Here is a 27,935-nt window from a genome sequence, read left to right on the forward strand (position 1 = left end):
CTGCTACATCCAATTTTTTTTTAAATTAATTGTTACTTTTAGAGAATGCAAACCCATAGTTAACTTATTAAACTTTCATCATAATTGATATTTCTTTGATGCTTGTAATATTTTGCCTCTAGCCTCAAAAAAGTGTGATGACTTTTTTGAATACTTGCAGATGTTTACATAAAATATCACAATTATTTATTTATTTGTTTATTTTTGAGACAGAATCTCATTCTGTTGCCCAGGCTGAAGTGCAGCAGGGCGATCTCGTCTCCCTGCGACCTCTGCCTCCCAGGTTCAAGCGATTCTCCTGCCTCAGCCTCTGGAGTAGCTGGGACTACAGGCACATATCACCATATCCTGCTAATTTTTGTATTTTTAGTAGAGATAGGGTTTAACCATGTTGGCTAGGCTGGTCTCGATCTCCTGACCTCAAGTAATCCAACTGCCTCGGCCTCCCAAAGTGCTGGGACTACAGGCATGAGCACCCGGCCAAAATATCACACTTACAAAATTGTCCCTCACACTTTTCTTTGCAACTGTTCATCTCGGTGTTACATCTAGAATCCCAGTAGAAGTGAAGGGTGAAAAAAAGAGTGCAATTCCAGCCTTGGCCTCTCACTCTTAAGATCTTGTAGGCCCTTGAAAGAAGAATTGAGGCCCTGCGCGGTGACTCAAGCCTGTAATCCCAGCACTTTGGGAGGCCGAGGCGGGCGGATCATGAGGTCAGGAGATTGAGACCAACCTGGCTAACAAGGTGAAACCCATTTCTACTAAAAATACAAAAAATTAGCCGGGCGTAGTGGCAGGCGCCTGTAGTCCCAGCTACTCCGGAGGCTGAGGCAGGAGAATGGGGTGAACCCAGGAGGCGGCGCTTGCAGTGAGCCGAGATCGCGCCACCACACTCCAGCCAGGGCGACAGCGTGAGACTCCGTCTCAAAAAACAAAACAAAACAAAACAAAACAAAAATTGAATTGTTTCAATTATTTTGCCTTAAGAGACCCATTATGCTGTATTTCTGATTTTATTGTGGCTTTGTCCTTAATTATATCTAATTTAATGGTTGTTATTTTATACACTAAAATACAATCTGAGTTTTTAGCATTTTATAGTTATCTTTGTAAGTTATACCATATCTGACAGTAAAGCTTCAAATTAAAAAAAAAGGAAATCGTGAGTTAATAAAACAAAATATTGAGTCAGATTGTCTTTTTAAATTATTCATGTATTATCTTTTATCCAAATTAAAGTTGTTGTATATTTTATACAAAATATGTTGTACAGTAGATTTTTAGATATCAGAGCCTATATTATGTTATTTTTAAGTGGGGAAAAAACAATGATGCATTCTCTGTCCATTCAAAAACTCTAACCAAACTTCCCCAAGTATCACAAAACACCTTTAGGCAACTATATAACGATTTGCCAAAACTTTTTAATAACATTTACAAAGCATTTGAGACATCTCTTACCTGATTTTAAAAATACTTAATGAATTCATTATTTGGTATATTTTTGTTCAATAAGCAATGAGACTATGCAATGTTGATTATAAATTAGCATTTTATTCTATCCAGTGATGAATAGTATACTGTACTATTCTGTATTATAAATTTTAAAAATGAAATAATATTATTTTTATCTAAATAATACTTGGGTTAGTGGGATCCCTAAATGCTTAATAGAAACAATCTCTGGGACCAGAGATTATTCTGTGTTCATCCTGGTAAATATCTTTCAGGTTTATTAAAATCACAAAGGCTCCCCCTTGCTCAGCATCTATTTTTGGCAAGACAAAAGAAGGATTTTTTAAGGTTTGTGTTTATTAGTTTAGGGTCTGAATATGTTTGCTGAACTTTTGACACACACTGATTTCCTGTTTATATTAACACTGTCTTGCATAGGTTATGTTCATTTATACATATGAGAAGAGCAAAAGAGGGAATTAGAAATGTAATATTGTGGAGTAATAGTTAAAAGAATTAGCTGATCTATAGTATTTGGTTTATCTAACCTTGTCATAAGTATGTTGCTCTAAATAAAATAGTATACTTTAATCAACTGTTCTTATTAGTAAAATAATCTATTTTGCTTTAGCATTGATTTTTTTCTAATTATCTGAAGCCTTGTCTAATGAACAGTGGTTTGGACTACTTGGAGTTTCATTTTAAGTTCAACCCTTAGTATAAATTCATTGCTATCAGATTTCTGCAATCCTGTTTTTTCTGCTTAATATTTCTTTGAGAGCCCTTATATTTCTCTATTTATTTCCCATTTTCCCCACAAATAATAGAAAATCTTTGACTTTCTTAATTATTCACATTGTATCTAGGAGTCAAGCAAGTGGACAGAAAATGCCTGTTTAATCTAGTGATAGGCAGAAGACCCTAAGGTGGGGCCAGTTTGCCCTTTTCGAAGATCAGAAAGATGGCCAAGCATAGGTGGAGCAGTGTTTGACAGTGGGAAGAGTGACCAAATTAGGATCAGAGATGGCTGGAGCCAGAACATGTAGGGCCTTCTAGTCCCTGTTCAGGATTTTAGATTTTGATGCAAGTACAAGATATCTTGGGGGACCCTAAACAGAGTAGTAATTATCAGATTTATGTTTTAAATCTCACTCTGGCTGCTAAGTGGTGGGCGGCAGAAAGGAGACAAGAATAGATGCCGATTAGAAGGCTGGGACAGAATTCCAGATGAGGAATCAGTGGGGGCTTAGATTAGGGTGGTGGCAAAGGAAATGAAGAAAAGTCAAGTATGTCTTGGAAGTAGAACCAACAAAAGTTGCTAATGGGTTGGATCTGGATGGGTAGAATGAAAAGGAGAAATCAAGGATGATTTCTAGGTATCGAGATTGTTTTGCAAGCTGATGGTGCCTTCTACAATAGGGAAAATGTTGGGGAGGAAACATTGGGGGCAGATGGAATTAAAAGTTCTGTTTTGGCTATCTGAAACTTGAGGTGTTTATTTGACTTCCAAATATATCTGCAATATATATGGATCAGTTTGATGAGTTTAGAGCTTGGCAGAGGTAGATCAAGGATGGAGACATGATATGAATGTGGAAGTTATCATTATATAGGTAGCATTTAAAGCCATGGGACTAAATGAAATTACTCTGAATATTTTTGTCATCCTCTCTGACCTGTACCTTCTCCCTCCCTTACCATGTAAAATTATTCCCACATTATGTTGCAGGTACATATTTTAATTATAGTACCTATAAATAATTTGGTTTTATTTTCTTTTTAGTAAAATACTCTGATTCCTTTATCCTGTTCATAGCTAACTGGTTTAAGAATATTCAGTTACTAGCTTCTATATTTAAGTGAACGTCTAAAAATTATGCATTTATTTTCTGTTTTTTTGTCTTTGCTCCAGGCAAAGTCATTAATAAAGATTTGCGGCATTACCTAAGTCTTCAGTTTCAAAAAGGATCAATTGACCACAAACTGCAGCAAGTGATCAGAGATAATCTCTACTTGAGAACCATTCCATGTAAGTATGTGATGGAATAAAAGAACTGAAGCAGAAATGTCCTTTCTTAACTAATTAAACATCTATAGATAGTTTGATAGAGTATTTCACATGAAATTGTGAAGACTAAATTGGGAGCAAAAATGAACAAAATTGGATTAGAAGAAAAATTTTCAGAGAACTTGAGAGGTTTTGTTTTTAAAAGTAGAAAAACTGGGCCGGGTGCAGTGACTCACACCTGTAATCCCAGCACTTTTTGAGGCCAAGGCAGGTGGATCACTTGAGTTCAGGAGTTCGAGACCAGCCTGGCCAACATGGTGAAACCTCGTCTCTACTAAAAACACAAAAATTAGCCCAGTGTGGTGGCAGGCACCTGTAATCCCAGCTACTTTGAAGATTGAGGCAGGAGAATCGCTTGAACCCAGGAAGTGGAGGTTGCAGTGAGCCGAGATCATGCCACTGCACTCTAGCCTAGACGAAAGAGCAAGACTCTGCCTCAAAAAAAAAAAAAAAAAAAAAAAAAAAAAAAGTATAAAGTAGAAAAACTGGAAGATTCTATATTGTGACTTTTAAAAAGTGATGACTAGAATTTAAGACTATGTAATCCAAGCACTTTGGGAGGCTGAGGTGGGCAGATCACGTGAGGTCACGAGTTTGAGACTAGCCTGGCCAACATGGTGAAACCCTGTCTCTACTAAAAACACAAAAATTAGCCAAGCATGGTGGCAGGCACCTGTAATCCCAGCTACTTGGGAGGCTGAGGCAGGAGAATCACTTGAACCCAAGAGGCAGAGGTTGCAGTGAGCCAAGATCGCGCCATTGCACTCCTGCCTGGGCGATAACAGCAAGACCCCCATCTCGAAAAAAAGAAAAAAAGGAAATCAAAAAAGAATATATATTTACATGTTGTTAACTAGATTTTATTCCTGTAAATCGATTTGTAAAGCCTTATGCAGTAAGAAGACTTTTTAGCTCCCAATGCCTTGTATACCAAGAACAAGTATTTTATTAGAACATTATTTTAAAATAATTTTAAAATCTGCCCCTTCCCCAAAAAGGAAAAAATTAAAAAAAAAAAAAAAAAAAAGAAGAAGGAAAGGAACTCTCTCTTACTTGGAATAATTTTTTTTCCCTCCCTCCCTGGCTTCCTCCCTTCCTACCTTGACTATGTAGTGGCAAAGAGCTAAGTAAAGTTGAGTTCAAAATCTTTACTCTAGAATCTTACTGGCTACTTTACTTGGGCAAGTTACTTAATGTTCCTGGTCCTCAGAAACTCTATATATAGAATTAAAATAACAAGACTCACCTCATGTAGCTGTCACTAGGATTTAAAATGAGAGCATGTATGTAAAACTGCTTGGCCTAGAGTAGGCACTCAAGTAGTGTTTGTCACCTTCTCCCATTCTAACTGGATCTCCTGCCTCTCATTTCACCTCAATTCAATCGATTTTTAAAGTGCACGTTTCTCAGCACTATAGGAAAGGGAAAAAAATTTAAAAATAAAGTGGACATCCGATTCTTGTCCATCTATAGTTTATCCTTCAAAGATTTCCACTGACAAATCAAGTTCAGACTCCTTAGCATCGCATAAAATATTTTTTGTTTTTTTTAATCTGCCTCCTTATCTATGATTTCCTCCTACAAATCTGCCTTGTAGCTGCAGATCACAACTTCTGCCTTTATTTCAATTTGTATTTGCCTGATGTGTCTTTGTCTATCTTGTTATTCTTAAAGTCTCTGAATCTCTGTTTTACAAATAGTTCTGGACTTTACTCAGCCAGTGTGAAACTTTTTACATTTTTATTGATGTGATCAATATCTTTAGCCTCAATTCTGTCATGGTTTTTATATTTACCATATATAAGCCTTTTGTATGAAAATCCTTTCACTATGTAGTCATCTCTCTCTTTTTAGAAAGGTTTGTAGGGATCTTTTTTTTTAATGGTTACCTTGATACCTTTATATAATAATCTTTGTTCCTCCCTCCCTCTTTTTTTGCTTCTGTCTCTACTATGAGTAATATTTAAATTACTTAGTCATCTCTTCTTTATCCTTCCTTCTCTCCCATCATCTGACTTGAAGTAATACCTTTTTATTCCTACCAAATATAAGGTGATCAGTAAGCTTATTCCACTTTGCATATGCTTTCGTCATTCTTACCTTATTATTATTTTTTTTAATAGTTGGGCTGTATCTACATTGGCTAAGCAAATAGCCATTACATTACTGTAATTTCTTCCTTTATAATTATCATTTATCTTTTATTCTGTGAGTAAATACATATTTAATATAACCACCAATCCTTACGTTGTTATTTTTTCACTAATTGTAGTTGTCTAAAGCTTTTTCTTTACCCGATTTCCCAGCAAAGGCTCACAGGATCATCTTAGGATTTTGTTTGTGGCCTTTATACTTTGATGTTTGTTTGGATGGATATAAAATTTTTGACTCATTTTCTGTCCTCGACTATCTTAAATATATTAGTCAACTATCTAACTGTTTTTGGCATAAAGCATTGCTCTTAAAGAGTTTGGTAGCAATCTAATTTTCATTTCTTTTTAAATAACTTGATATTTTTCCTGCATAGGATGTCTCATTTTTAGTTTCATAATTCTAGAGCTTCCTCTTCCGTTGTTAAAACAAGATAATAAAAATATGTACTTGTACTTTCTAAGATAGGTCTTTTTTTTTTTACTGCCCTCTGCCACTTTCACTTGAGTTTTTCTTTTAATTTTATTGTTCTAGTTTTGCATTTTCCTCACTGTGAGGTTTTTATCCTTGAAGGGAGCTAAAATTTATTTTGTTTCATTTCATAGGGTCCAAGCAGCTGTAGCCCTTTTAGATCTCAATAGGCCCTCTTAACTTACACACAAATTGAAGTGTCCAAAGCTCCCTCTAGGAACCTAGACACAATGCCGCATCAGTAGCAGTTAGCATACTGAAGGGTCACATCTGGTCTCTAAATATCATACTTTCCTAAAAAGTTTGAGGTCTCCTTGGAGATAGTTCTGATTCTAGGTCTGGGGCAAGGAAAGTACACGATGAGCTTTGGAGCATGTAAGTGTATCAGAAAGTACATAGTGCTTAAAAAATTATAGAGACATACCAGGAGGACATAGAAGCCACCTAAAAGGAGGCTTACTCAAAAAATCTGAGACAATTTGAGCAACAGTGTTGAAAAAAGAGAGAGGGCACTTCTATTGTCAGATATTGAGCTGTAGGTGGAATGGGACTGTAATCCCTGAGAGAAGAAGAAAGGAGACCACACACAGAGGAATCCTATAATTTCCTCAAGTTTCTACTTAAAGGCACTTTCTGGACCACAGCACAAGGAGGGAGAGCCCAGGCAGAGTACAATGGACTCTGAGTTGAAGGGACAGAAATCTGAGTTCAAGAAGCCTGAGGTATCTGGAATTTGCAGGACAGAATGTCTCAGAGGAGACAGCTATGAAGAAAAAGAGCTCAAGCAATCTGTAAAGGCACCCCCTTGACTCTGTGGCTGAATACTAAGCTGAGAATATGTGGGATGAGACTCTTCAAGGTTAAACCAAAAAATCTCTTGGAGTTGTAAGTTTAACAATTCCCAGAGCTTACCCAGGGCCAGGAGACATTTGAGTTCTAATCAGCTTGGTGGAAGAATCCCATAAGACTCCTGCCTTACTAGCAGGGCTAAAATAGCCACAGATAAAGCTCCTCTAGGCCTGCTTTAACAAAGCTTAATTAAGCAAGACCCCAAAGGATCAAGTGAATATGCATGCAACTTAACTGCTAGCAAAAAAGGAAGAAAGAAGGAAAGAAGTAAATCAACACTCTTTAAAGAAAGACATTGGCCAGGCTCAGTGGCTCACGCCTGTAATCCCAGCACTTTGGGAGGCTGAGGCAGGCGGATCATGAGGTTAAGAGATCAAGACCATCCTGGCCTACATGGTGAAACCTCGTGCCTACTAAAAATACAAAAATTAGCTGGGCATAGTGGTGTGTGCCTGTAGTCCCAGCTACTTGGGAGGCTGAAGCAGGAGAATCGCTTGAACCCAGGAGGCGGAGGTTGCAGTGAGCCGAGATCGTGCCACTGCACTCCAGCCTGGCGACACAGTGAGACTCTGTCTCAAACAAACAAACAAACAAAAAAATAGAAAGACAACAAAATGGAAACATTGTGTAATAGAATATTCAAAATGTCCAGCATCTAATAAAAAATTACTAGACCTGCAAAAAGCAGGAAAATGTGACCCATAATCAAAAGAAAAGTCAGCTGATAGAAAAAAGAAACAGAAATGACACATGATGGCAGGACTATACCAGCAATTTTAGTTATTAGAAATATGCTCAAGGATTTAAAGAACAATATGAACATAATGAAGAGAAAAATTATATATAAATATTCATATGTGTATGTATGTGTGTGTGTGTGTGTGTATATATATATGTATATATGAATTAAGTGGAACCTTAAAAATTCACTGAATGGACTTAACAGAAGATTCAAAACTGGAGAAGAAAAGATCAGTGAACCTGAACACATAGCAATATAAACTAATGAAACTGAAGCACAGAGAAGAAAATGACTGAGAAAGTGAAAACGTTCTGTTTTTTTGAGCAACCAGATGACAATGGGGAGGGGAGAGATTTCTACTTCTGCCATGAAGTACCAGTACCATAACTAGTACTAGATTTACCCTGTTGTCATAGACAACTAGAAATTGGATGAGGAATATGTAACAGCTGTTTTCAGACATTTAAATATAGGCAGAACAGGACTACGATGCATTTATATTTACCCATGGCAAGCTATCAAGCCAAAGTGGAGGAAGGAGAAAAATTCTTAAAGAAATAGTGACTGAAATTTTTCCAAATTTGATGAAAATAATAAGCGCACAGATCAAAGAAGCTCAATAGACCCGAAACAGAAGAAACATGAAGAAAACCATATCAAAGGACATCATAATTAGATTATTAAAAACCATTGATAAAAAGAAAATGATGCTGGGCATGCTGGCATGTGCCCGTAATCTCAACTCAGCAGGAAGCTGAGGTGGGTGGATCACTTGAGCTCAGGAGTTCAAATCCAGCCTAGGCAGCATAGTGAGATCCCATCTCTAAATAAAGTGAAATAAAATAAAAATTTTTGAAAAAGAAAATGCAAAAAACAGGAAAAAAAAGATAAATTACATGCAAGGGAACAAAGAATGATTGCAGAATCCACAGAAACAGTATAAGCCAGAGTCCATCAAATAACATCTTTAACATGCTGCAAGGAAAAAAAGATGCCAACCTGGATTTCTATATACAACAAAAATATCCTTCAAAAATGAAAGAGAAATAAGGAATTTTCAGACAAACGAAAAGGTGAAAGAAGCTTTCAGCAGCAGATATTAATATTTCTTACACTGTAAGAAATATTAAAGATTAGACAAAATGCACAAACAACAAACAAAACGAAATATTAAAGGAAATTCTTCAGGTAGAAGGGAAATGATACCAGAGCAATAGAACTGAAAGGAAAATGCACAGCTTCATAATTACAGTTCAAGATTTCAACATCCCCTTTTAGTAATTAATTTTAAAATTAAGCAAAAAATCTGTAAGGTAATAGAAAACATGAACAGCATTTTCAACCAGCTTGACCTAGTTACTATTTATTAGAAGATGCCACCCAACAGCAGCAGAATGCACATGCTTTTCTGGTGTAGATGATACATTCACAAATATAGACCATATTCTGCACCACAAGGCAAGAACCAATACGTTTAAGAGGATTTAGACTTAAATCATATAAAACATGTTATCTGGCCATCATGAAATTAAATTAGAAATTATTAACGATGATGGGAGGATTGCTTGAGGCTAGGAGTTTGAGACCAGCCTGGACAACCTACCAAGACCCCATCTCTACAAAAAAAAACTTTTTAAAATGAGGCAGGCAAGATGGCATGTACCTATAGTCCTAGCTACTTGAGAGGCTGAGGCGGGAGGATCCCTTGAGCCCAGGAGTTTGAGGCTGTAGTGAGCTATAATCACGTCAAGAGTGAGACCCTGTCTCTTAAAAAAAAAATAGAGAAAATACTAACAGAAAGATATTCAGAAATTAATAATTAATAACATACTTCTAAATAAACTGTGAGTTGAATAAATCACAAAGATTACAAAATATTACACATATCAACCAACAAATTGAAATGTATCAGACACAACATACGAAAATTTGTAGGATGTAGCTAGAGTAGTATTTAGATGGAAACTTACAGTATTAAATACTTATATTAGAAAATAATGAAGATTTCAAGTTAGTGATCTAAACTTCTACCTTAAGAATCTTAAAAAGGAGAAAAATACTTATTTCAAGTAGAAGGAAGAAAATATAAAGAGTAGAAACCAGTGAAATAGAAAATAGAAAAAAATCAATGAAACCCAAAGCTCATTCTTTGAGATCAATAAAAGTGATAAACCTCTAGCTAGACTGCTTAGGAAGAAATTAAACACAAATTAATGCTATCAGGAGGCTGGGTGCAGTGGCTCATGCCTGTAATCCCAGTGCTTTGGGAGGCTGAGGCAGGAGGATTGCTTGAGTCCAGGAGTTTGAGATAAGCCTGAGCAAATAGTGACTCTGTTACTACAAAGCAAAACAATATCAGGAATGAGAGAGGTGACATCACTGAAAATCCTATAGATGTTAAGTGTGTAAGTGTATGATAAATAAATTTTTTTTTTGAGACAGTCTCACTCTGTCACCCAGGTCCTGGAATTCATTGGTGTAGTTATAGCTGAACTTCCATTTCTTCCATCTCCTGGGCTCAAGTTATCCTCTTGCCTCAACCTCCTTAGTTGCTGGAACTACAGATGTGTGCCACCATGCCCAGCTAATTTTTTTTTTTTTTTTTTTTTTTAAGTAGAGATGAGGTCTTGCTATGTTGCCTAGGCTGATCTCAAACTCTTGAGCTCAAGTGATCCTCTGGCCTTGGCCTCCCAAAGTGTTGGAATTACAGATGTGAGACCCCATACCTGGCCTAATAAGGAATATTCTGAATAACTTTATGGCAATAAACTCAACAACTTAGATAAAATGGACAAATTCTTTAGAAGACAAAAACTACCAATGCTCACTCATGAAGAAATAGGTGAGCTGAAAAACCCTCTATCTATTAAAGAAATTGAATTTTAGTTTTTAACTTTCCTATAAAGAAAACTTTAAGGGGAGAGGGTTAGGCACCATCTCTGCTGTTTGGTCGACTCAGCCATTCCAGCATGCGGGCTTCAGAGAGTCCAAAAGGTCCGGACACAACACAGTGGCTTTGCCAGATCATGGCCAGACTGCTGCTTTAAGCAGTCTGGATCACATCCTCCTCACTGGGCAGGACCTCCCAGCTGGGCCTTCCAGCCGTGCCCACTGGCACATACTCTGGACAGAGCTCTGATCTCTCCCTGGGATGGAGTGCCCCGGGGAGGGGAGGGATGCCACCTGAGTTAGATGGATGACTTAACTGTTACAGCCTACAGGCTTTGGAGAGTCCAAGTTGATGGGCAGAAGCGGGTCTCCACCAGGACACAGCTGTTTTGTTGAGGCGTGGCCAGACTGTTTCTTTAAGCCAGACTCTGATCCACTTCTTGTCTCAGCTGGTCCTCCCAGCTGGCACTTCTCAGCCAGGGCCTCCAGCCACCACCCATGTTCTATGGAACTGACAGAGCTCCAATTTCTCCCTGGGACAGAGTGCCTGAGGGGTGGGCAAGCTGCTACCTTGGCCATTTGGGCTCATCAATGGGTCCATCCTGTGGGCCTTGGAGAGCCCAGACCAATCGGGAGCTGAAGGAATCCCCAACACAACACACCTCCTCTACCAAAAAGCAGCCACACTGATCCCATTCATCCTCACTGGGTGAGACCTCCCAACTGGGGTCTCCAGCCACCTCCTCCAGGTACATTTGGGCTGGCAATAGGTCAGTACCCACCTGGGACAGAGCTTCCAGAGGAAGGAGCAAGCTGCCATCTTTGCTGTTTTGCAGCCTTCACTAGCGATACCTCCAGGTACACGACGAACCAAAACAACTAGAGTCTGGAGGAGACCCCCAGCACACTGCAGCAGCCCTGCAGAAGAGTGGCCAGACTGTTAAAAGAAAAACAAATAAACCGAAAACAACAACAAAGAAAAACCACAAAAACCCTGTTCAAAGATCAGCAACCTCAAAGATCAAAGGTACATAAGCCCACAATGATGAGAAAGAATCAATGCAAAAAAAGCTGAAAACTCAAAAACCTAGCGTGTCCTATTTCCTCCAAATGACCACAACACCTCTCCAGCAAGGTCTCAGAAGCAGGCTGAGGCTGAGATGGCTGAAATGACAGAAGTAGGCTTCAGAAGATGGGTAATAATGAACTTCACTGAGCTAAAGGAGCACATTGTGACCCTATGCAAAGAAGCTAAGAATCATCATAGAACAATACAGGAACTGACAGCTAAAGCCATTTTAGAGAGGAACATAACTCCCTGTTAGAGCTGAAAACACACTACAAGAACTTCACAATGCAATCATAAGTATTAATAGCAGAATAAACCAAGCGGGGGAAAGAATCTAAGAGCTGGAAGATTGGCTTTCTGAATTAAGACAGGCAGACAAGAATAAAGAAAAAAGAATGAAAATGAATGAACGAAACCTCCGAGAAATAGGGGATTATATAGAGACCAAATCTACGACTGATTGGGGTACCTGAAAATGATGGGGAGAATGGAACCAAGTTGGAAAACATACTTCAGGATATCATCCAGGAGAACTTCCCCAACCTAGCAAGACAGGCCAAGCCAACATTCAAATTCAGGAAATGCAGAGAACCCCAGTAAGATACTCCATGAGAAGATAATCCCCAAGACAATTAATAATCAGATTCTTTAAGGTTAAAATGAAAGAAAAAATGTTAAGCACAGCCAGAGAGAAAGGCCAGGTCACATACAAAGGGAAGCCACCAGATAAAAACGGTGGACCTCTCAGTGGAAAGCCTGCAAGCCAAAAGAGATTGGGGCCAATAATCAACATTACCAACCCAGAATTTCATATCTGGCCAAACCAAGCTTCATAAGCAAAGGAGAATTAATATCCTTTACAGAGAAGCAAATGCTAAGGGAACTCATTACCACAGACCTGCCTTGCAAAAGCACCTGAAGGAAGCACTCAATATGAAAAGGAAAAACCATCATTACCAGCCACTACAAAAACACACTGTGGTGCACAGACCAGTGACATTATGAAGCAACCACCATAAACAAGTCTGCAAAATAACCAGCTAGCATCATGATGACAGTATCAAATCCACACATAACCATGGTGTCCTTAAATATAAATGGGCTAAATGCCCCAATTAAAAGACAAAGAATAGCAAGCTGTATAAAGAATCAAGATCCATCAATATACTATTTTCAAGAGACCCATCTCACATGCAAAGATACACATAGGCTCAAAATAAAGGGATGGAGGAAAATTTATCAAGCCAATGGAAAAAAGCAATTCTAGTTTCAGACAAAATACGGTTTAACCAACAGACTTTAAAATAGACTTTAAACCAACAAAGATCAAAAAAGTCAAAGAAGGGCATTACATAATGGTAAAGGGTTCAATTCAATGGTAAGAGCCAACTACCCTAAATACATATGCTCCCAATACAGGAGCACCCAGATTCATAAAGTTCTTTATTTATTTATTTATTTTTTTTGAGACGGAGTCTCACTCTGTCTCCCAGGCTGAAGTGCAGTGGTGCGATCTTGGCTCACTGCAGCCTCCGCCTCCTGGGATCAAGCAATTCTCCTGCCTCAGCCTAGTAACTGAGACAGTAGGTGCCCACCACCACACCTGGCTAATTTTTTGAATTTTTTTAGTAGAGACAGAGTTTCACCATGTTGGCCAGGCTGGTCTCGAATTCCTGACCTCAAGTGATCTACTCATCTCAGCCTCCCAAAGTCCCGTGATTACAGGCATTAGCCACTGTGCCTGGCCATAAAGCAAGTTCTTAGGGACCTTCAAAGTGACTTAGACTCCCACACAATAATTGTGGGAGACTTTAACACCTACTGACAATATTAGGCAGATCATTGAGACAGAAAATTAACAAAGATATTCAGGACCTGAACTCAGCTCTGGATCAAGAGGACCTGATAGATATCTACAGAACTCTCCACCCCAAAACAACAGAATATATGTTCTTCTCATCACTGCACGGTACTTACTCTAAAACTGATCACATAATAGGAAGTAAAACACTTCTCAGCAAATGCAAAAGAACTGAAATCATAACAATCTCTCAGACCACAGTGTAATCAAATTAGAAATCAAGATTAAGAAATTCATTCAAAAATTAGTTGAGTATGGTGGCACACTCCTGTAGTCCTAGCTACTCACGGGGCTGAGGCAGGAGAATCGCTTGAACCGGGAGGTGGAGGTTGCAGTGAGCTGAGATTGCACCACTGCACTCCTGTCTGAGCCACAGAGTGAGACTCCATCTAAAAAAGAAAAAGGAAGAAAGAAAAAAAGAAAAGAAGAGGAAAGAAGGAAGGAAAGAAAGAGAAAGAAAGAAGTTCACTCAAAACCACACAACTACGTGGAAATTGGACAACCTGCTCTTGAATGACTCTTGGGTAAATAATGAAATTGAGACAGAAATCAAGAAGTTCTTTGAAACCAGTGAGAAGAAAGAGACAACATATCAGAATCTCTGAGATACAGCTAAAGCAGTGTTAAGAGGAAAGTTTATAGTACTAAATGCCCACATCAAAAGGCTAGAAAGATCTCAAGTTAACAACCTAACATCACAACTAAAAGACCTGGAGAACCAAGAGCAAACAAACCCCAAAGCTAGAAGAAGAAGACAAGAAATAACCAAGATCAGAGCTGAACTAAAGGAGATAGAGACATGAAAAACCCTTCAAAAAAAATCAACAAATCCAGGAGCTGGGTTTTTGGAAAAAATAATAAAATAGACTGCTAGCTGGACTAATAAAGAAGAAAAGACAGAAGATTCAAACAAACACAATCAGAAATGATAAGGGGGAATATCACCACTGACCCCTCAGAAATACAACCAACCATCAGAGAATACTATAAACACCTCTATGCAATAAACTAGAAAATCTAGAAGAAAACGGATAAATTCCTGGACATATACACCCTCTCAAGGCTGAACCAGAAAGAAGTTGATTCCCTGAAGAGACCAATAGCCAGTTCTGAAATTGAGGCAGTAACAAATAGCCTGCCAACCAAAACAAGCCCAGGACCAGATGGATTTACAGCTGAATTCTACCAGAGGTACAACGAGGAGCTGGTACCATTTCTTCTGAAGCTATTCCAAATAATTGAAAAGGAGGGACCACTCCCTTACTCATTTTATGAGGCCAGCATCATCCTGACACCAAAACCTGGCGGAGATACAACAAAAAAAGAAAACTTCAGGCCAGTATCCCTAATGAACATCAATGAAAAAACCCTCAGTAAAATACTGGCAAACTGAATCCAACAGCATATCAAAAAGCTCATCCACCACAATCAATTCGGCTTCATTCCCAGGATGCAAGGCTGGTTCAACATACACAAATCAATAAACATAATTCACCACATAAACAGAACTAAAGACAAAAACCACATGATTATCTCAGTAGATGCTGAAAAAGCCTTCGATAAAATTCAACAATGCTTCACGTTAAAAATTCTCAATAAACTAGATATTGAAGGAACATATCTCAAAATAATAAGACCTACAGCCAATATCATACTGAATGGACAAAAGCTAGAACCATTGCCCTTGAAAACCAGCACAAGACAAGGATGCCCTCTTTCACCACTCCTATTCAATATAGTTTTGGAAGTTCTGACCAGGGCAGTCAAGAAAGAGAAAGAAAGAGCATATTCACATAGGAAGAGGAAGTGAAACTATCCGTTTGCTGATGACATGATCTCCTATATTTAGAAAATTCCACCGTTTCTGCCCAAAAGCTTCTTAAACTGATAGGCAACTTCAGCAAAATCTCAGGGTACAAAATCAATGTGCAAAAATTGCTAACATTCCTATATATCAGTAACAGGCAAGCTGAGAGCCAAAATCCAGAATGAACTCCCATTCACAATTGCCACAAAAAAGAATAAAATACCTAGGAATACAGCTAACAAGACAAGTAAATGACCTCTTCAAGAACTACAAACGACTGCTCAAAGAAATCAGAGATGATGACACAAATAAATGGAAAAACGTTCCATGCTTATGAATAGGAAGAATCAGTATCATCAAAATGGCCATACTGCCCATAGTAATTTATAGATTCAGTGCTATTCCCATTAAACTATCATTGACATTCTTCACAGAATTAGGAAAAAAAAAACTATTTTACAATTCATTTGGAACAGAAAATCAAATGTTCTCACTTATAATTGGGAGCTGAGTGATGAGAACACATGGACACATGGTGGGGAACAACACACACTGGGGCCTGTTGGAGGGTGGGAGGAAGGACAGCATCAGTAAGAATAGCTAATGGATGCTGGGCTTAATACGTAGATGATAGGATGATCTGTACAGCTAATTACCATGGCACACATTTATGTAACAAACCTGCACATATACCCCTGAACTTAGAATAAAAGTTGGAGGGGGGCGGAGCAAGATGGCCGAATAGGAACAGCTCCAGTCTCCAACTCCCAGCGCGAGCGACACAGAAGACCGGTGATTTCTGCATTTTCAACTGAGGTACTGGGTTCATCTCACTGGGGAGTGCCGGACGATCGGTGCTGGTCAGCTGCTGCAGGCCGACCAGCGAGAGCTGAAGCAGGGCGAGGCATTGCCTCACCTGGGAAGCGCAAGGGGGAAGGGAATCCCTTTTCCTAGCCAGGGGAACCGAAACACACAACACCTGGAAAATCGGGTAACTCCCACCCCAATACTGCGCTTTAAGCAAACAGGCACACCAGGAGATCATATCCCACACCTGGCCGGGAGGGTCCCACACCCACGGAGCCTCCCTCATTGCTAGCACAGCAGTCTGTGATCTACCGGCAAGGCAGCAGCGAGGCTGGGGGAGGGGCGCCCGCCATTGCTGAGGCTTAAGTAGGTAAACAAAGCTGCTGGGAAGCTCGAACTGGGTGGAGCTCACAGCAGCTCAAGGAAACCTGCCTGTCTCTGTAGACTCCACCTCTGGGGACAGGGCAATAACAAACACAGCCGAAACCTCTGCAGACGCAAACGACTCTGTCTGACAGCTTTGAAGAGAGCAGTGGATCTCCCAACACGGAGGTTGAGATCTGAGAAGGGACAGACTCCCTGCTCAAGTGGGTCCCTGACCCCTGAGTAGCCTAACTGGGAGACAACCCTAACTGGGAGACACTAGGGGCAGTCTGACACCCCACACCTCACAGGGTGGAGTACACCCCTGAGAGGAAGCTTCCAAAGCAAGAATCAGACAGGTACACTCGCTGTTGAGAAATATTCTATCTTCTGCAGCCTCTGCTGCTGATACCCAGGCAAACAGGGTCTGGAGTGGACCTCAAGCAATCTCCAACAGACCTACAGCTGAGGGTCCTGACTGTTAGAAGGAAAACTATCAAACAGGAAGGACACCTACACCAAAACCCCGTCAGTACATCACCATCATCAAAGACCAGAGGCAGATAAAACCACAAAGATGGGGAAAAAGCAGGGCAGAAAAGCTGGAAATTCAAAAAATAAGAGCGCATCTCCCCCGGCAAAGGAGCGCAGCTCATCGCCAGCAACGGATCAAAGCTGGACGGAGAATGACTTTGACGAGATGAGAGAAGAAGGCTTCAGTCCATCAAATTTCTCAGAGCTAAAGGAGGAATTATGTACCCAGCGCAAAGAAACTAAAAATCTTGAAAAAAAAGTGGAAGAATTGATAGCTAGAGTAATTAATGCAGAGAAGGTCATAAACGAAATGAAAGAGATGAAAACCATGACACGAGAAATACGTGACAAATGCACAAGCTTCAGTAACCGACTTGATCAACTGGAAGAAAGAGTATCTGCGATTGAGGATCAAATGAATGAAATGAAGGGAGAAGAGAAACCAAAAGAAAAAAGAAGAAAAAGAAATGAACAAAGCCTGCAAGAAGTATGGGATTATGTAAAAAGACCAAATCTACGTCTGATTGGGGTGCCTGAAAGTGAGGGGGAAAATGGAACCAAGTTGGAAAACACTCTTCAGGATATCATCCAGGAGAACTTCCCCAACCTAGTAGGGCAGGCCAACATTCAAATCCAGGAAATACAGAGAACGCCACAAAGATACTCCTCGAGAAGGGCAACTCCAAGACACATAATTGCCAGATTCACCAAAGTTGAAATGAAGGAAAAAATCTTAAGGGCAGCCAGAGAGAAAGGTCGGGTTACCCACAAAGGGAAGCCCATCAGACTAACAGCAGATCTCTCGGCAGAAACTCTCCAAGCCAGAAGAGAGTGGGGGCCAATATTCAACATTCTTAAAGAAAAGAATTTTCAACACAGAATTTCATATCCAGCCAAACTAAGTTTCATAAGTGAAGGAGAAATAAAATCCTTTACAGATAAGCAAATGCTTAGAGATTTTGTCTCCACTAGGCCTGCCTTACAAGAGACCCTGAAGGAAGCACTAAATATGGAAAGGAACAACCGGTACCAGCCATTGCAAAAACATGCCAAAATGTAAAGACCATCGAGGCTAGGAAGAAACTGCATCAACTAACGAGCAAAATAACCAGTTAATATCATAATGGCAGGATCAAGTTCACACATAACAATCTTAACCTTAAACGTAAATGGACTAAATGCTCCAATTAAAAGACACAGACTGGCAAACTGGATAAAGAGTCAAGACCCATCAGTCTGCTGTATTCAGGAGACCCATCTCACACGCAGAGACGTACATAGGCTCAAAATAAAGGGATGGAGGAAGATTTACCAAGCAAATGGAGAACAAAAAAAAGCGGGGGTTGCAATACTAGTCTCTGATAAAACAGACTTTAAACCATCAAAGATCAAAAGAGACAAAGAAGGCCATTACATAATGGTAAAGGGATCAATTCAACAGGAAGAGCTAACTATCCTAAATATATATGCACCCAATACAGGAGCACCCAGATTCATCAAGCAAGTCCTTAGAGACTTACAAAGAGACTTAGACTCCCATACAATAATAATGGGAGACTTCAACACTCCACTGTCAACATTAGACAGATCAACGAGACAGAAAGTTAACAAGGATATCCAGGAATTGAACTCATCTCTGCAGCAAGCAGACCTAATAGACATCTATAGAACTCTCCACCCCAAATCAACAGAATATACATTCTTCTCAGCACCACATCGTACTTACTCCAAAATCGACCACGTAATTGGAAGTAAAGCACTCTTCAGCAAATGTACAAGAACAGAAATTATAACAAACTGTCTATCAGACCACAGTGCAATCAAACTAGAACTCAGGACTAAGAAACTCAATCAAAACTGCTCAACTACATGGAAACTGAACAACCTGCTCCTGAATGACTACTGGGTACATAACGAAATGAAGGCAGAAATAAAGATGTTCTTTGAAACCAATGAGAACAAAGATACAACATACCAGAATCTCTGGGACACATTTAAAGCAGTGTGTAGAGGGAAATTTATAGCACTAAATGCCCACAGGAGAAAGCAGGAAAGATCTAAAATTGACACTCTAACATTGCAATTAAAAGAACTAGAGAAGCAAGAGCAAACACATTCGAAAGCTAGCAGAAGGCAAGAAATAACTAAGATCAGAGCAGAACTGAAGGAGATAGAGACACAAAAAACTCTCCAAAAAATCAATGAATCCAGGAGTTGGTTTTTTGAAAAGATCAACAAAATTGACAGACCACTAGCAAGACTAATAAAGAAGAAAAGAGAGAAGAATCAAATCGACGCAATTAAAAATGATAAAGGGGATATCACCACCGACCCCACAGAAATACAAACTACCATCAGAGAATACTATAAACACCTCTACGCAAATAAACTGGAAAATCTAGAAGAAATGGATAATTTCCTGGACACTTACACTCTTCCAAGACTAAACCAGGAAGAAGTTGAATCCCTGAATAGACCAATAGCAGGCTCTGAAATTGAGGCAATAATTAATAGCCTACCAACCAAAAAAAGTCCAGGACCAGATGGATTCACAGCTGAATTCTACCAGAGGTACAAGGAGGAGTTGGTACCATTCCTTCTGAAACTATTCCAATCAATAGAAAAAGAGGGAATCCTCCCTAACTCATTTTATGAGGCCAACATCATCCTGATACCAAAGCCTGGCACAGACACAACAAAAAAAGAGAATTTTAGACCAATATCCCTGATGAACATCGATGCAAAAATCCTCAATAAAATACTGGCAAACCGGATTCAGCAACACATCAAAAAGCTTATCCACCATGATCAAGTGGGCTTCATCCCTGGGATGCAAGGCTGGTTCAACATTCGCAAATCAATAAACATAATCCAGCATATAAACAGAACCAAAGACAAGAACCACATGATTATCTCAATAGATGCAGAAAAGGCTTTTGACAAAATTCAACAGCCCTTCATGCTAAAAACGCTCAATAAATTCGGTATTGATGGAACGTACCTCAAAATAATAACAGCTATTTATGACAAACCCACAGCCAATTTCATACTGAATGGGCAAAAACTGGAAAAATTCCCTTTGAAAACTGGCACAAGACAGGGATGCCCTCTCTCACCACTCCTATTCAACATAGTGTTGGAAGTTCTGGCTAGGGCAATTAGGCAAGAGAAAGAAATCAAGGGTATTCAGTTAGGAAAAGAAGAAGTCAAATTGTCCCTGTTTGCAGATGACATGATTGTATATTGAGAAAACCCCATTGTCTCAGCCCAGAATCTCCTTAAGCTGATAAGCAACTTCAGCAAAGTCTCAGGATACAAAATTAATGTGCAAAAATCACAAGCATTCTTATACACCAGTAACAGACAAACAGAGAGCCAAATCAGGAATGAACTTCCATTCACAATTGCTTCAAAGAGAATACAATACCTAGGAATCCAACTTACAAGGGATGTAAAGGACCTCTTCAAGGAGAACTACAAACCACTGCTCAGTGAAATCAAAGAGGACACAAACAAATGGAAGAACATACCATGCTCATGGATAGGAAGAATCAATATCGTGAAAATGGCCATACTGCCCAAGGTAATTTATAGATTCAATGCCATCCCCATCAAGCTACCAATGAGTTTCTTCACAGAATTGGAAAAAACTGCTTTAAAGTTCATATGGAACCAAAAAAGAGCCCGCATCTCCAAGACAATCCTAAGTCAAAAGAACAAAGCTGGAGGCATCACGCTACCTGACTTCAAACTATACTACAAGGCTACAGTAACCAAAACAGCATGGTACTGGTACCAAAACAGAGATAGAGACCAATGGAACAGAACAGAGTCCTCAGAAATAATACCACACATCTACAGCCATCTGATCTTTGACAAATCTGAGAGAAACAAGAAATGGAGAAAGGATTCCCTATTTAATAAATGGTGCTGGGAAAATTGGCTAGCCATAAGTAGAAAGCTGAAACTGGATCCTTTCCTTACTCCTTATACGAAAATTAATTCAAGATGGATTAGAGACTTAAATGTTAGACCTAATACCATAAAAATCCTAGAGGAAAACCTAGGTAGTACCATTCAGGACATAGGCATGGGCAAAGACTTCATGTCTAAAACACCAAAAGCAACGGCAGCAAAAGCCAAAATTGACAAATGGGATCTCATTAAACTAAAGAGCTTCTGCACAGCAAAAGAAACTACCATCAGAGTGAACAGGCAACCTACAGAATGGGAGAAAATTTTTGCAATCTACTCATCTGACAAAGGGCTAATATCCAGAACCTACAAAGAACTCAAACAAATTTACAAGAAAAAAACAAACAACCCCATCAAAAAGTGGGCAAAGGATATGAACAGACATTTCTCAAAAGAAGACATTCATACAGCCAACAGACACATGAAAAAATGCTCATCATCACTGGCCATCAGAGAAATGCAAATCAAAACCACAATGAGATACCATCTCACACCAGTTAGAATGGCGATCATTAAAAAGTCAGGAAACAACAGGTGCTGGAGAGGATGTGGAGAAATAGGAACACTTTTACACTGTTGGTGGGATTGTAAACTAGTTCAACCATTATGGAAAACAGTATGGCGATTCCTCAAGGATCTAGAACTAGATGTACCATATGACCCAGCCATCCCATTACTGGGTATATACCCAAAGGATTATAAATTATGCTGCTATAAAGACACATGCACACGTATGTTTATTGCAGCACTATTCACAATAGCAAAGACTTGGAATCAACCCAAATGTCCATCAGTGACAGATTGGATTAAGAAAATGTGGCACATATACACCATGGAATACTATGCAGCCATCAAAAAGGATGAGTTTGCGTCCTTTGTAGGGACATGGATGCAGCTGGAAACCATCATTCTTAGCAAACTATCACAAGAACAGAAAACCAAACACCGCATGTTCTCACTCATAGGTGGGAACTGAACAATGAGATCACTTGGACTCAGGAAGGGGAACATCACACACCGGGGCCTATCATGGGGAGGGGGCAGTGGGGAGGGATTGCATTGGGAGTTATACCTGATGTAAATGACGAGTTGATGGGTGCAGCACACCAACATGGCACAAGTATACATATGTAACAAACCTGCACGTTATGCACATGTACCCTACAACTTAAAGTATAATAATAAATTAATTAATTAAAAAAAAAAAAAAAAAACAACAAGCTAACCATCTGGCTTAAACAAGATGTTTTCAGGAGCCCCCAGCAATGAGGGTTGCCTGAACTGAGGAAGGAAGGAATGTGAGGAAGAAGGCAATTCACAACAGGCTGCCTCCAAAAAGAGGCCCAGCCCTGCTCTCCCCCAAGGTGGGAACCGTGGGGATAGAAAGTCAGGGCAGAAAACCCCCAGAGCAGGTGCACAGACTCTAACCCAGAGGCTCCTTGTGCCTGATTTTGTTCTAGAGCTCAGAGCCTGTGGTACATCCCAAAGTTCCATGAACAGTCCTACATGGCAGGGGACAGAAATGACCAAGAGCGGAGGTGACCAGGTGCACCGAGTCTGACGGTCAGCTCTGTGCAGGCAGTGGCCCCAAAGGGAATCAGCTCATGGTTATGACATGGGGTCCAGTTCTTCATGGCCACAATGCCATGGGTTTGAGGTCCAACGGGGTCACACTGCCTCAGTGAACACTGGCCCAGATAAGCATAGGCTGACACAGAGTACATCAGTAAGGACAGGTGGCAGAGGCCAGAGCCAGCAAGGGCCTTGCAATGGCAGTCATGTGGGCAGCACAGCAAGGCAAGGGCCCTTAACTTACTCCTGCTCCAGAGTCCACATTCAACCTCCGACTTCCCCAAACTCACGCCTAAAACTCAGGTGGGAGAAGAATGTGGGAAAAGGCTTTTAAATGATTTAAAAACCTAAATGAATTCGAGAAGCAGTGAGTTTAGAGAATTTTCCTGAACATGATGACTGTATTAAGTTTCTTGCATTAGATAAATTAGGAATTCAAATCAAATTAAACAGAGAAATTAGGAATTCAAGCCAAGTTATATAGTTCTAGAAGAGTAGTTATTTTTTTTTTTACACTTGTATTTGAGACCAGTGAATTCTATATTTGCTATACAGGTGTAGCCAATTCTGCCTCTCCCATTCTTGGTTCTAGTAGCTGAGAGATTTCTTTATCTTGAAGCTGGTGACTGGTGACTATGCAATGGGAATGACATAGAATTTACTGTAGAGTTAATATGTACGTACATGCATTACAGTATTGAGTCACAACAAGGTGCTATTATTCATGTATTATCAGTGGCTAATTTTTCCACAGTAAAGGAATTACTAATTAAAAAAAAAAAAAAAAGTTGGAAAAAAGAAAGAAAACTTTAGGCCTGGGTGATACTGGTAAATTGTTCTGAACATTTAAGAAAGAAATAATACCAATTCTACACAAACTCTTCTAGAAAATATAGGAGGGAACATTTCCCAACTCATTCTGTGTTGTGAACATGATTCTGATTCTAAAATTAAAAAACAAAAAGAAAATGTTAGTCTAAAATTTTTCTTGAATGTAGACTCAGAAATTCTTAACAGTATTTTAGCAAGTCAATATATATATATAGCAATATGTAAAAGGATAATACATTATGATCAAGTGGAGTTTGTTTCAGGAATGCCAGGTTGGTATAACATTTCAAAATTAATATAGTAATATTAGAAAACAAAAACCAATGATCTTTTCAATAGATGCAGAAAAATTATTTGGCAAAATTCAACTCCCATTTATGATAGAATCTCTCAGAAAACTAGTCTGCCATTTATTACCCATATTGCCTCTTAGCTATAAATCTACTTTCTTGCCTGGTTGTGATACTGTAACATTTGTCTCCTGTCCGTTGACACAGTGTTAAGCTTTCAATAGAGGGCACAGGAAGGATACTGGACAAAGAAGAGAGTTCTTTTCCTGGTTCCAGTGTATCTTTTTCTTTTTGCTCCTGCTATCCAAAAAGACACCCAGCAAGTTTCAGCAGTACCCTAGCAGTCAGCTTCTCAGTGACAAGTTCAGTGGCACACCTGCAGGAGACTTCCTTACAGCAAGTTCAGCAACACCCTCACAGGTGATTTCATGAGTACCAGCAGTGTACCAGCTGACTTCTTAGCAGTTTCCTGGTGAGTTCTGTGACATCCCATTTGGTCCCCCAGTTTTCAGCAACATCCTCTGCAGCCAGTTTTCCTATGGATTACTGGCAAGTCCAGCCAGTGTCTTAGCTGGTTTTCTATTTACAAACCCCACTCACCACCAGAGGTAGCTTGCTGGTGAATTTCATTGGTACCCCATGCAGTTCCCTGCCTATAATCCTTGACCCACTGACTGTAAACTAGCTCTGTCCTCAGGCAACCCAGCAAAATTCCCCACCATCCACTGGGCTGTTACCACACCCTCTTCAATGAGGTCTGAATCCCAGACTTTGGGAGAGTCCCTCCCTTCCAAGTTTGTTCCTTATTTAACTATTCTACCTCAGCTTTAGGGTGATATTCTTTAGCGTCCTTGTTTATTCCTACTTAGTTAATTCCCTGTAAACAGTTAACAATTCTATATACTAAACTGTCTCTGTTCAGATTGCCATGTGGTTTCTCTCTCCTGTCTGGATCTTGATACAGAATTAGTACAAGTAGTGCTCCCAGGAGACAGAACCTCCAAGAAGGGATTTCAGAATCGGTTTTGGTTGTCTTGGCTGATCTTACGTGGAGTGCCAAGTTTCTTCCAATGAGAGGCGGGATGCTGATAATTCATGAGAAGTCATGGCCTCACAATTTAATTACAGTATCACCTACAGTTGATTGTGAAGAAATGACAAATGAACCCAGTACCTTGAGAGCCCAAATGACTGCTGCACTTGACTGTTATGGCAGTAGTTATGGCTACGAACACTGTAGTATAGGATGGATTCTCCTGTGTGGCAAGCGCTTACAGAGAGAAACTGGCAAGATAAAATCAAATGGTTTACTATTATTATTATTATGAACTAATAAAATAAGATTTTGTTACTATTTTTCAGTGATCTCTACTTGATACAGATGTTTGATAACAGAAAAACTTATAAGAAGGAGACATCGGTTGGGCATGGTGGCTCACATCTGTAGTCCTAGCACTTTGGGAGGCTGAGGCAGAAGGAAATCTTGAAGCCAGGAATTCAAGATCAGCCTGGGCAACATAGCAAGACTGCATCTCTAAACTGATGAATGAATGAATGGAGGCATTAACACAAAATAAAGATCAAATAAAAATCATTTAGATTTTGAAAGATAATCACATACATATTTAGCATTTGAATTTTTCACACCTAAAATTTTATTTATTTACTTATTTTTGATTGATTGATTGATTTTTGAGACAGAGTCTTGCTCTGTTTGTTGACCAGTCTAGAGTACAGTGGCACGATCTCAGCTCATCACAACTTCCGCCTCCCAGGTTCAAGTGATTCTCCTGCCTCAGTCTCCTAAGTAGCTGGGATTATAGGTGCACGCCACCACACTCGGCGAATTTTTGTGTTTTTAGTAGAGATGGGGTTTCACCATGTTGGCCAGGCTGGTCCCAAACTCCCGACCTCAGGTGATCCGCCCGCCTCAGCGTCCCAAAGTGCTGGGATTACAGGTGTGAGCCGCCAAGCCCAACCCTAAAATGAAATTTTAAAGCACAGAGTATCAATTGTTTTATCTGATGGTCTTGATCTTTGTTTGGTGATAAATATGCCAGACAAGTATGCCAGAAAAAATTGTATTTCATTTTGCACTGACATTCATCAAACTTATTAAGAATGTATCAAAAAACATCCTCATATTGGGCATTACAAAGTATGTTGTTTCATATAATCTCATTTTATTTTTTAATTGTGAAAGCATTTTGTCTGCTTCTCCTGATTTTGATTTTGCCATTGAAATCTATTAAATATATTACTTTTATTTCAGATTTTAGATCTGTTTCTAATTTCATGTTGGAACATTCCACAGCAGCATTCACTTTCTCTCTTTGCATTTCTTCTGTTAAATATTTACAAAGCACTGAAGCTTGTAACAAATAATCAGTGAAAAATGCCAGAAAATATTATTGGATAGTATTCAAATAACCTAATATTTAGATTTCCCAGCATGGTTAACAGCATTACACAGAGTTGTGTGTTGAAACTGCCAATTTAAGGACCTAGCCTCCAAACTTGTTATTTCTTGGAACACAACTCGTAGGATTTATATAAAGTATAATACACATATCATCTTATTAGTATTGTTTTATGTAAGAAAGACCCACCACTAGCAGATATGGCCATGAACACACACTTGTGGGAACAGCTGCAAGTAAGACTGACTTGAGTATGTTGTGACTGCTACTCTCCCACATGCTTCTGTCCTGGTTCCTGGCAATGTCAACCTTAACCTTTGATTCTGCTTTTCAGCGTTTCCTGCTCTTGCTTTCGGTTGATATCAGCGAATTTCTTTAAGCCAGATGTCTCTATGTCAAATTGTTAAACTTTAATTTGTGCAAGAGAAATTAGAACTTTTTTGTCATTTTTCCTGGCAACGAATTTGTTGTAAGATTTAGAGAAAACAAATTACCCAAGAAACTCCAGAAAGCATTCCTAGTTAGAAACAGTAACGTAAATCAACTGCAGCTCTCATATATTGCAGGTGGAAATGCAAAGACATCTACTTTGGAAAATAATGTGACGTTTTCTTATTGAATTAAACATACACTTACCACAATACCTAGTAATTTCACTCCTAGGTATTAACTCAACATACATTTAAATATATGTCTATCCAAAGTCATGTAAGTTAATAGCAGCTTTATTTATTATAGCCCAAATCTGGAAACAACCCAAATGTCCATCATTGGTGAATGGATAATTAGTTTTGGTATATCCATACAGTGGAATACCAACTGAATAAAACAAGACAAAAGATCAATGAGGAAACAGAGGACTTTAACAATATGAGACCAAATGGACCTAACAGACATACAGAACATTTCATCCAATAACAGCAGAATATACATTCTTATCTAGCATGCATGGAAGATTCTCTATAATAAACCACATTAGGCCACAAAACAAGTCTTAATGAATTTAAGATTTAAATTATGTAAAGTATCTTCTCTCAGCATAATGGAATGAAACTAAAATTAATTAGCAGAAAGAAAACAGGAAAATTTGCAAATACATGGAAAGTAAACAGTGTGTTCTTAAACAACCAGTGGATCATGAGAGAGTTTCAGAAATACCTGGAGATAAATTTTTTAAAAAGATACAACATATTAAAACTTATGGAAGGTAGTAAAAGCAGTACCAAGAGGGAAGTTTATAGCAGTAAACACATTAAAAGAGAAGAAAAATCTCAAGTCACCAACCTAATCTTATACCTTAAGGAATTAGACAAATAAGAACGAACTAAACCCAAAGTCAGCAGAAGGAAGGAAATAATAAAGACTAGAGCAGAGATAAACTCAATAGAAAACATAAAAGAAAAAAATCAACCAAATCAGGAGTTGTTTTTAAAAAAAAAAAATCACTAAAATTGATAAACCCTTACTTCCTTATTTAGATTAAGAATAAAAAGACTTAAATTTCTAAAATTAGAAATGAAAGGGGAGATACTATAACTGATGTCACAGAAATGAAAAGAATTATAAAGACTACTGTAGTGAAAAATTAGCTGCCAACAAATTGGATGATCTAGAAGAAATGGATAAAGTTTTAGAAATATAAACCTACCAAGACTGAATCATAAAGAGATTCAGAAGAGTCCTATAACAAGTGTGGAGATTAAAGCAGTAATCAAAAACCTCCCAACAAAGAAAAACCTAGAACCTGGTGGCTCCCCTGGAGAATTCTACCAAACAGTTAA

General features: G+C 39.0%; 1 protein-coding gene across 3 annotated transcripts in view; it reads left to right on the forward strand.

The window, feature by feature from the left end:
- The window catches only part of MAGI3 (membrane associated guanylate kinase, WW and PDZ domain containing 3), a 296,332-nt gene that overhangs the window by 160,012 nt on the left and 108,385 nt on the right, over positions 1–27,935 (forward strand). For all 3 annotated transcript variants that reach the window (XM_050747218.1, XM_050747221.1, XM_050747222.1), the window contains exon 2: positions 3,368–3,484. In XM_050747218.1, coding sequence (XP_050603175.1) covers positions 3,368–3,484 — 117 coding nt within the window. The remainder of the gene's footprint in view (positions 1–3,367; positions 3,485–27,935) is intronic.

The sequence above is a fragment of the Macaca thibetana genome, chromosome 1 (assembly GCF_024542745.1).
Source record: "Macaca thibetana thibetana isolate TM-01 chromosome 1, ASM2454274v1, whole genome shotgun sequence".
Lineage (NCBI taxonomy): Eukaryota > Metazoa > Chordata > Mammalia > Primates > Cercopithecidae > Macaca > Macaca thibetana.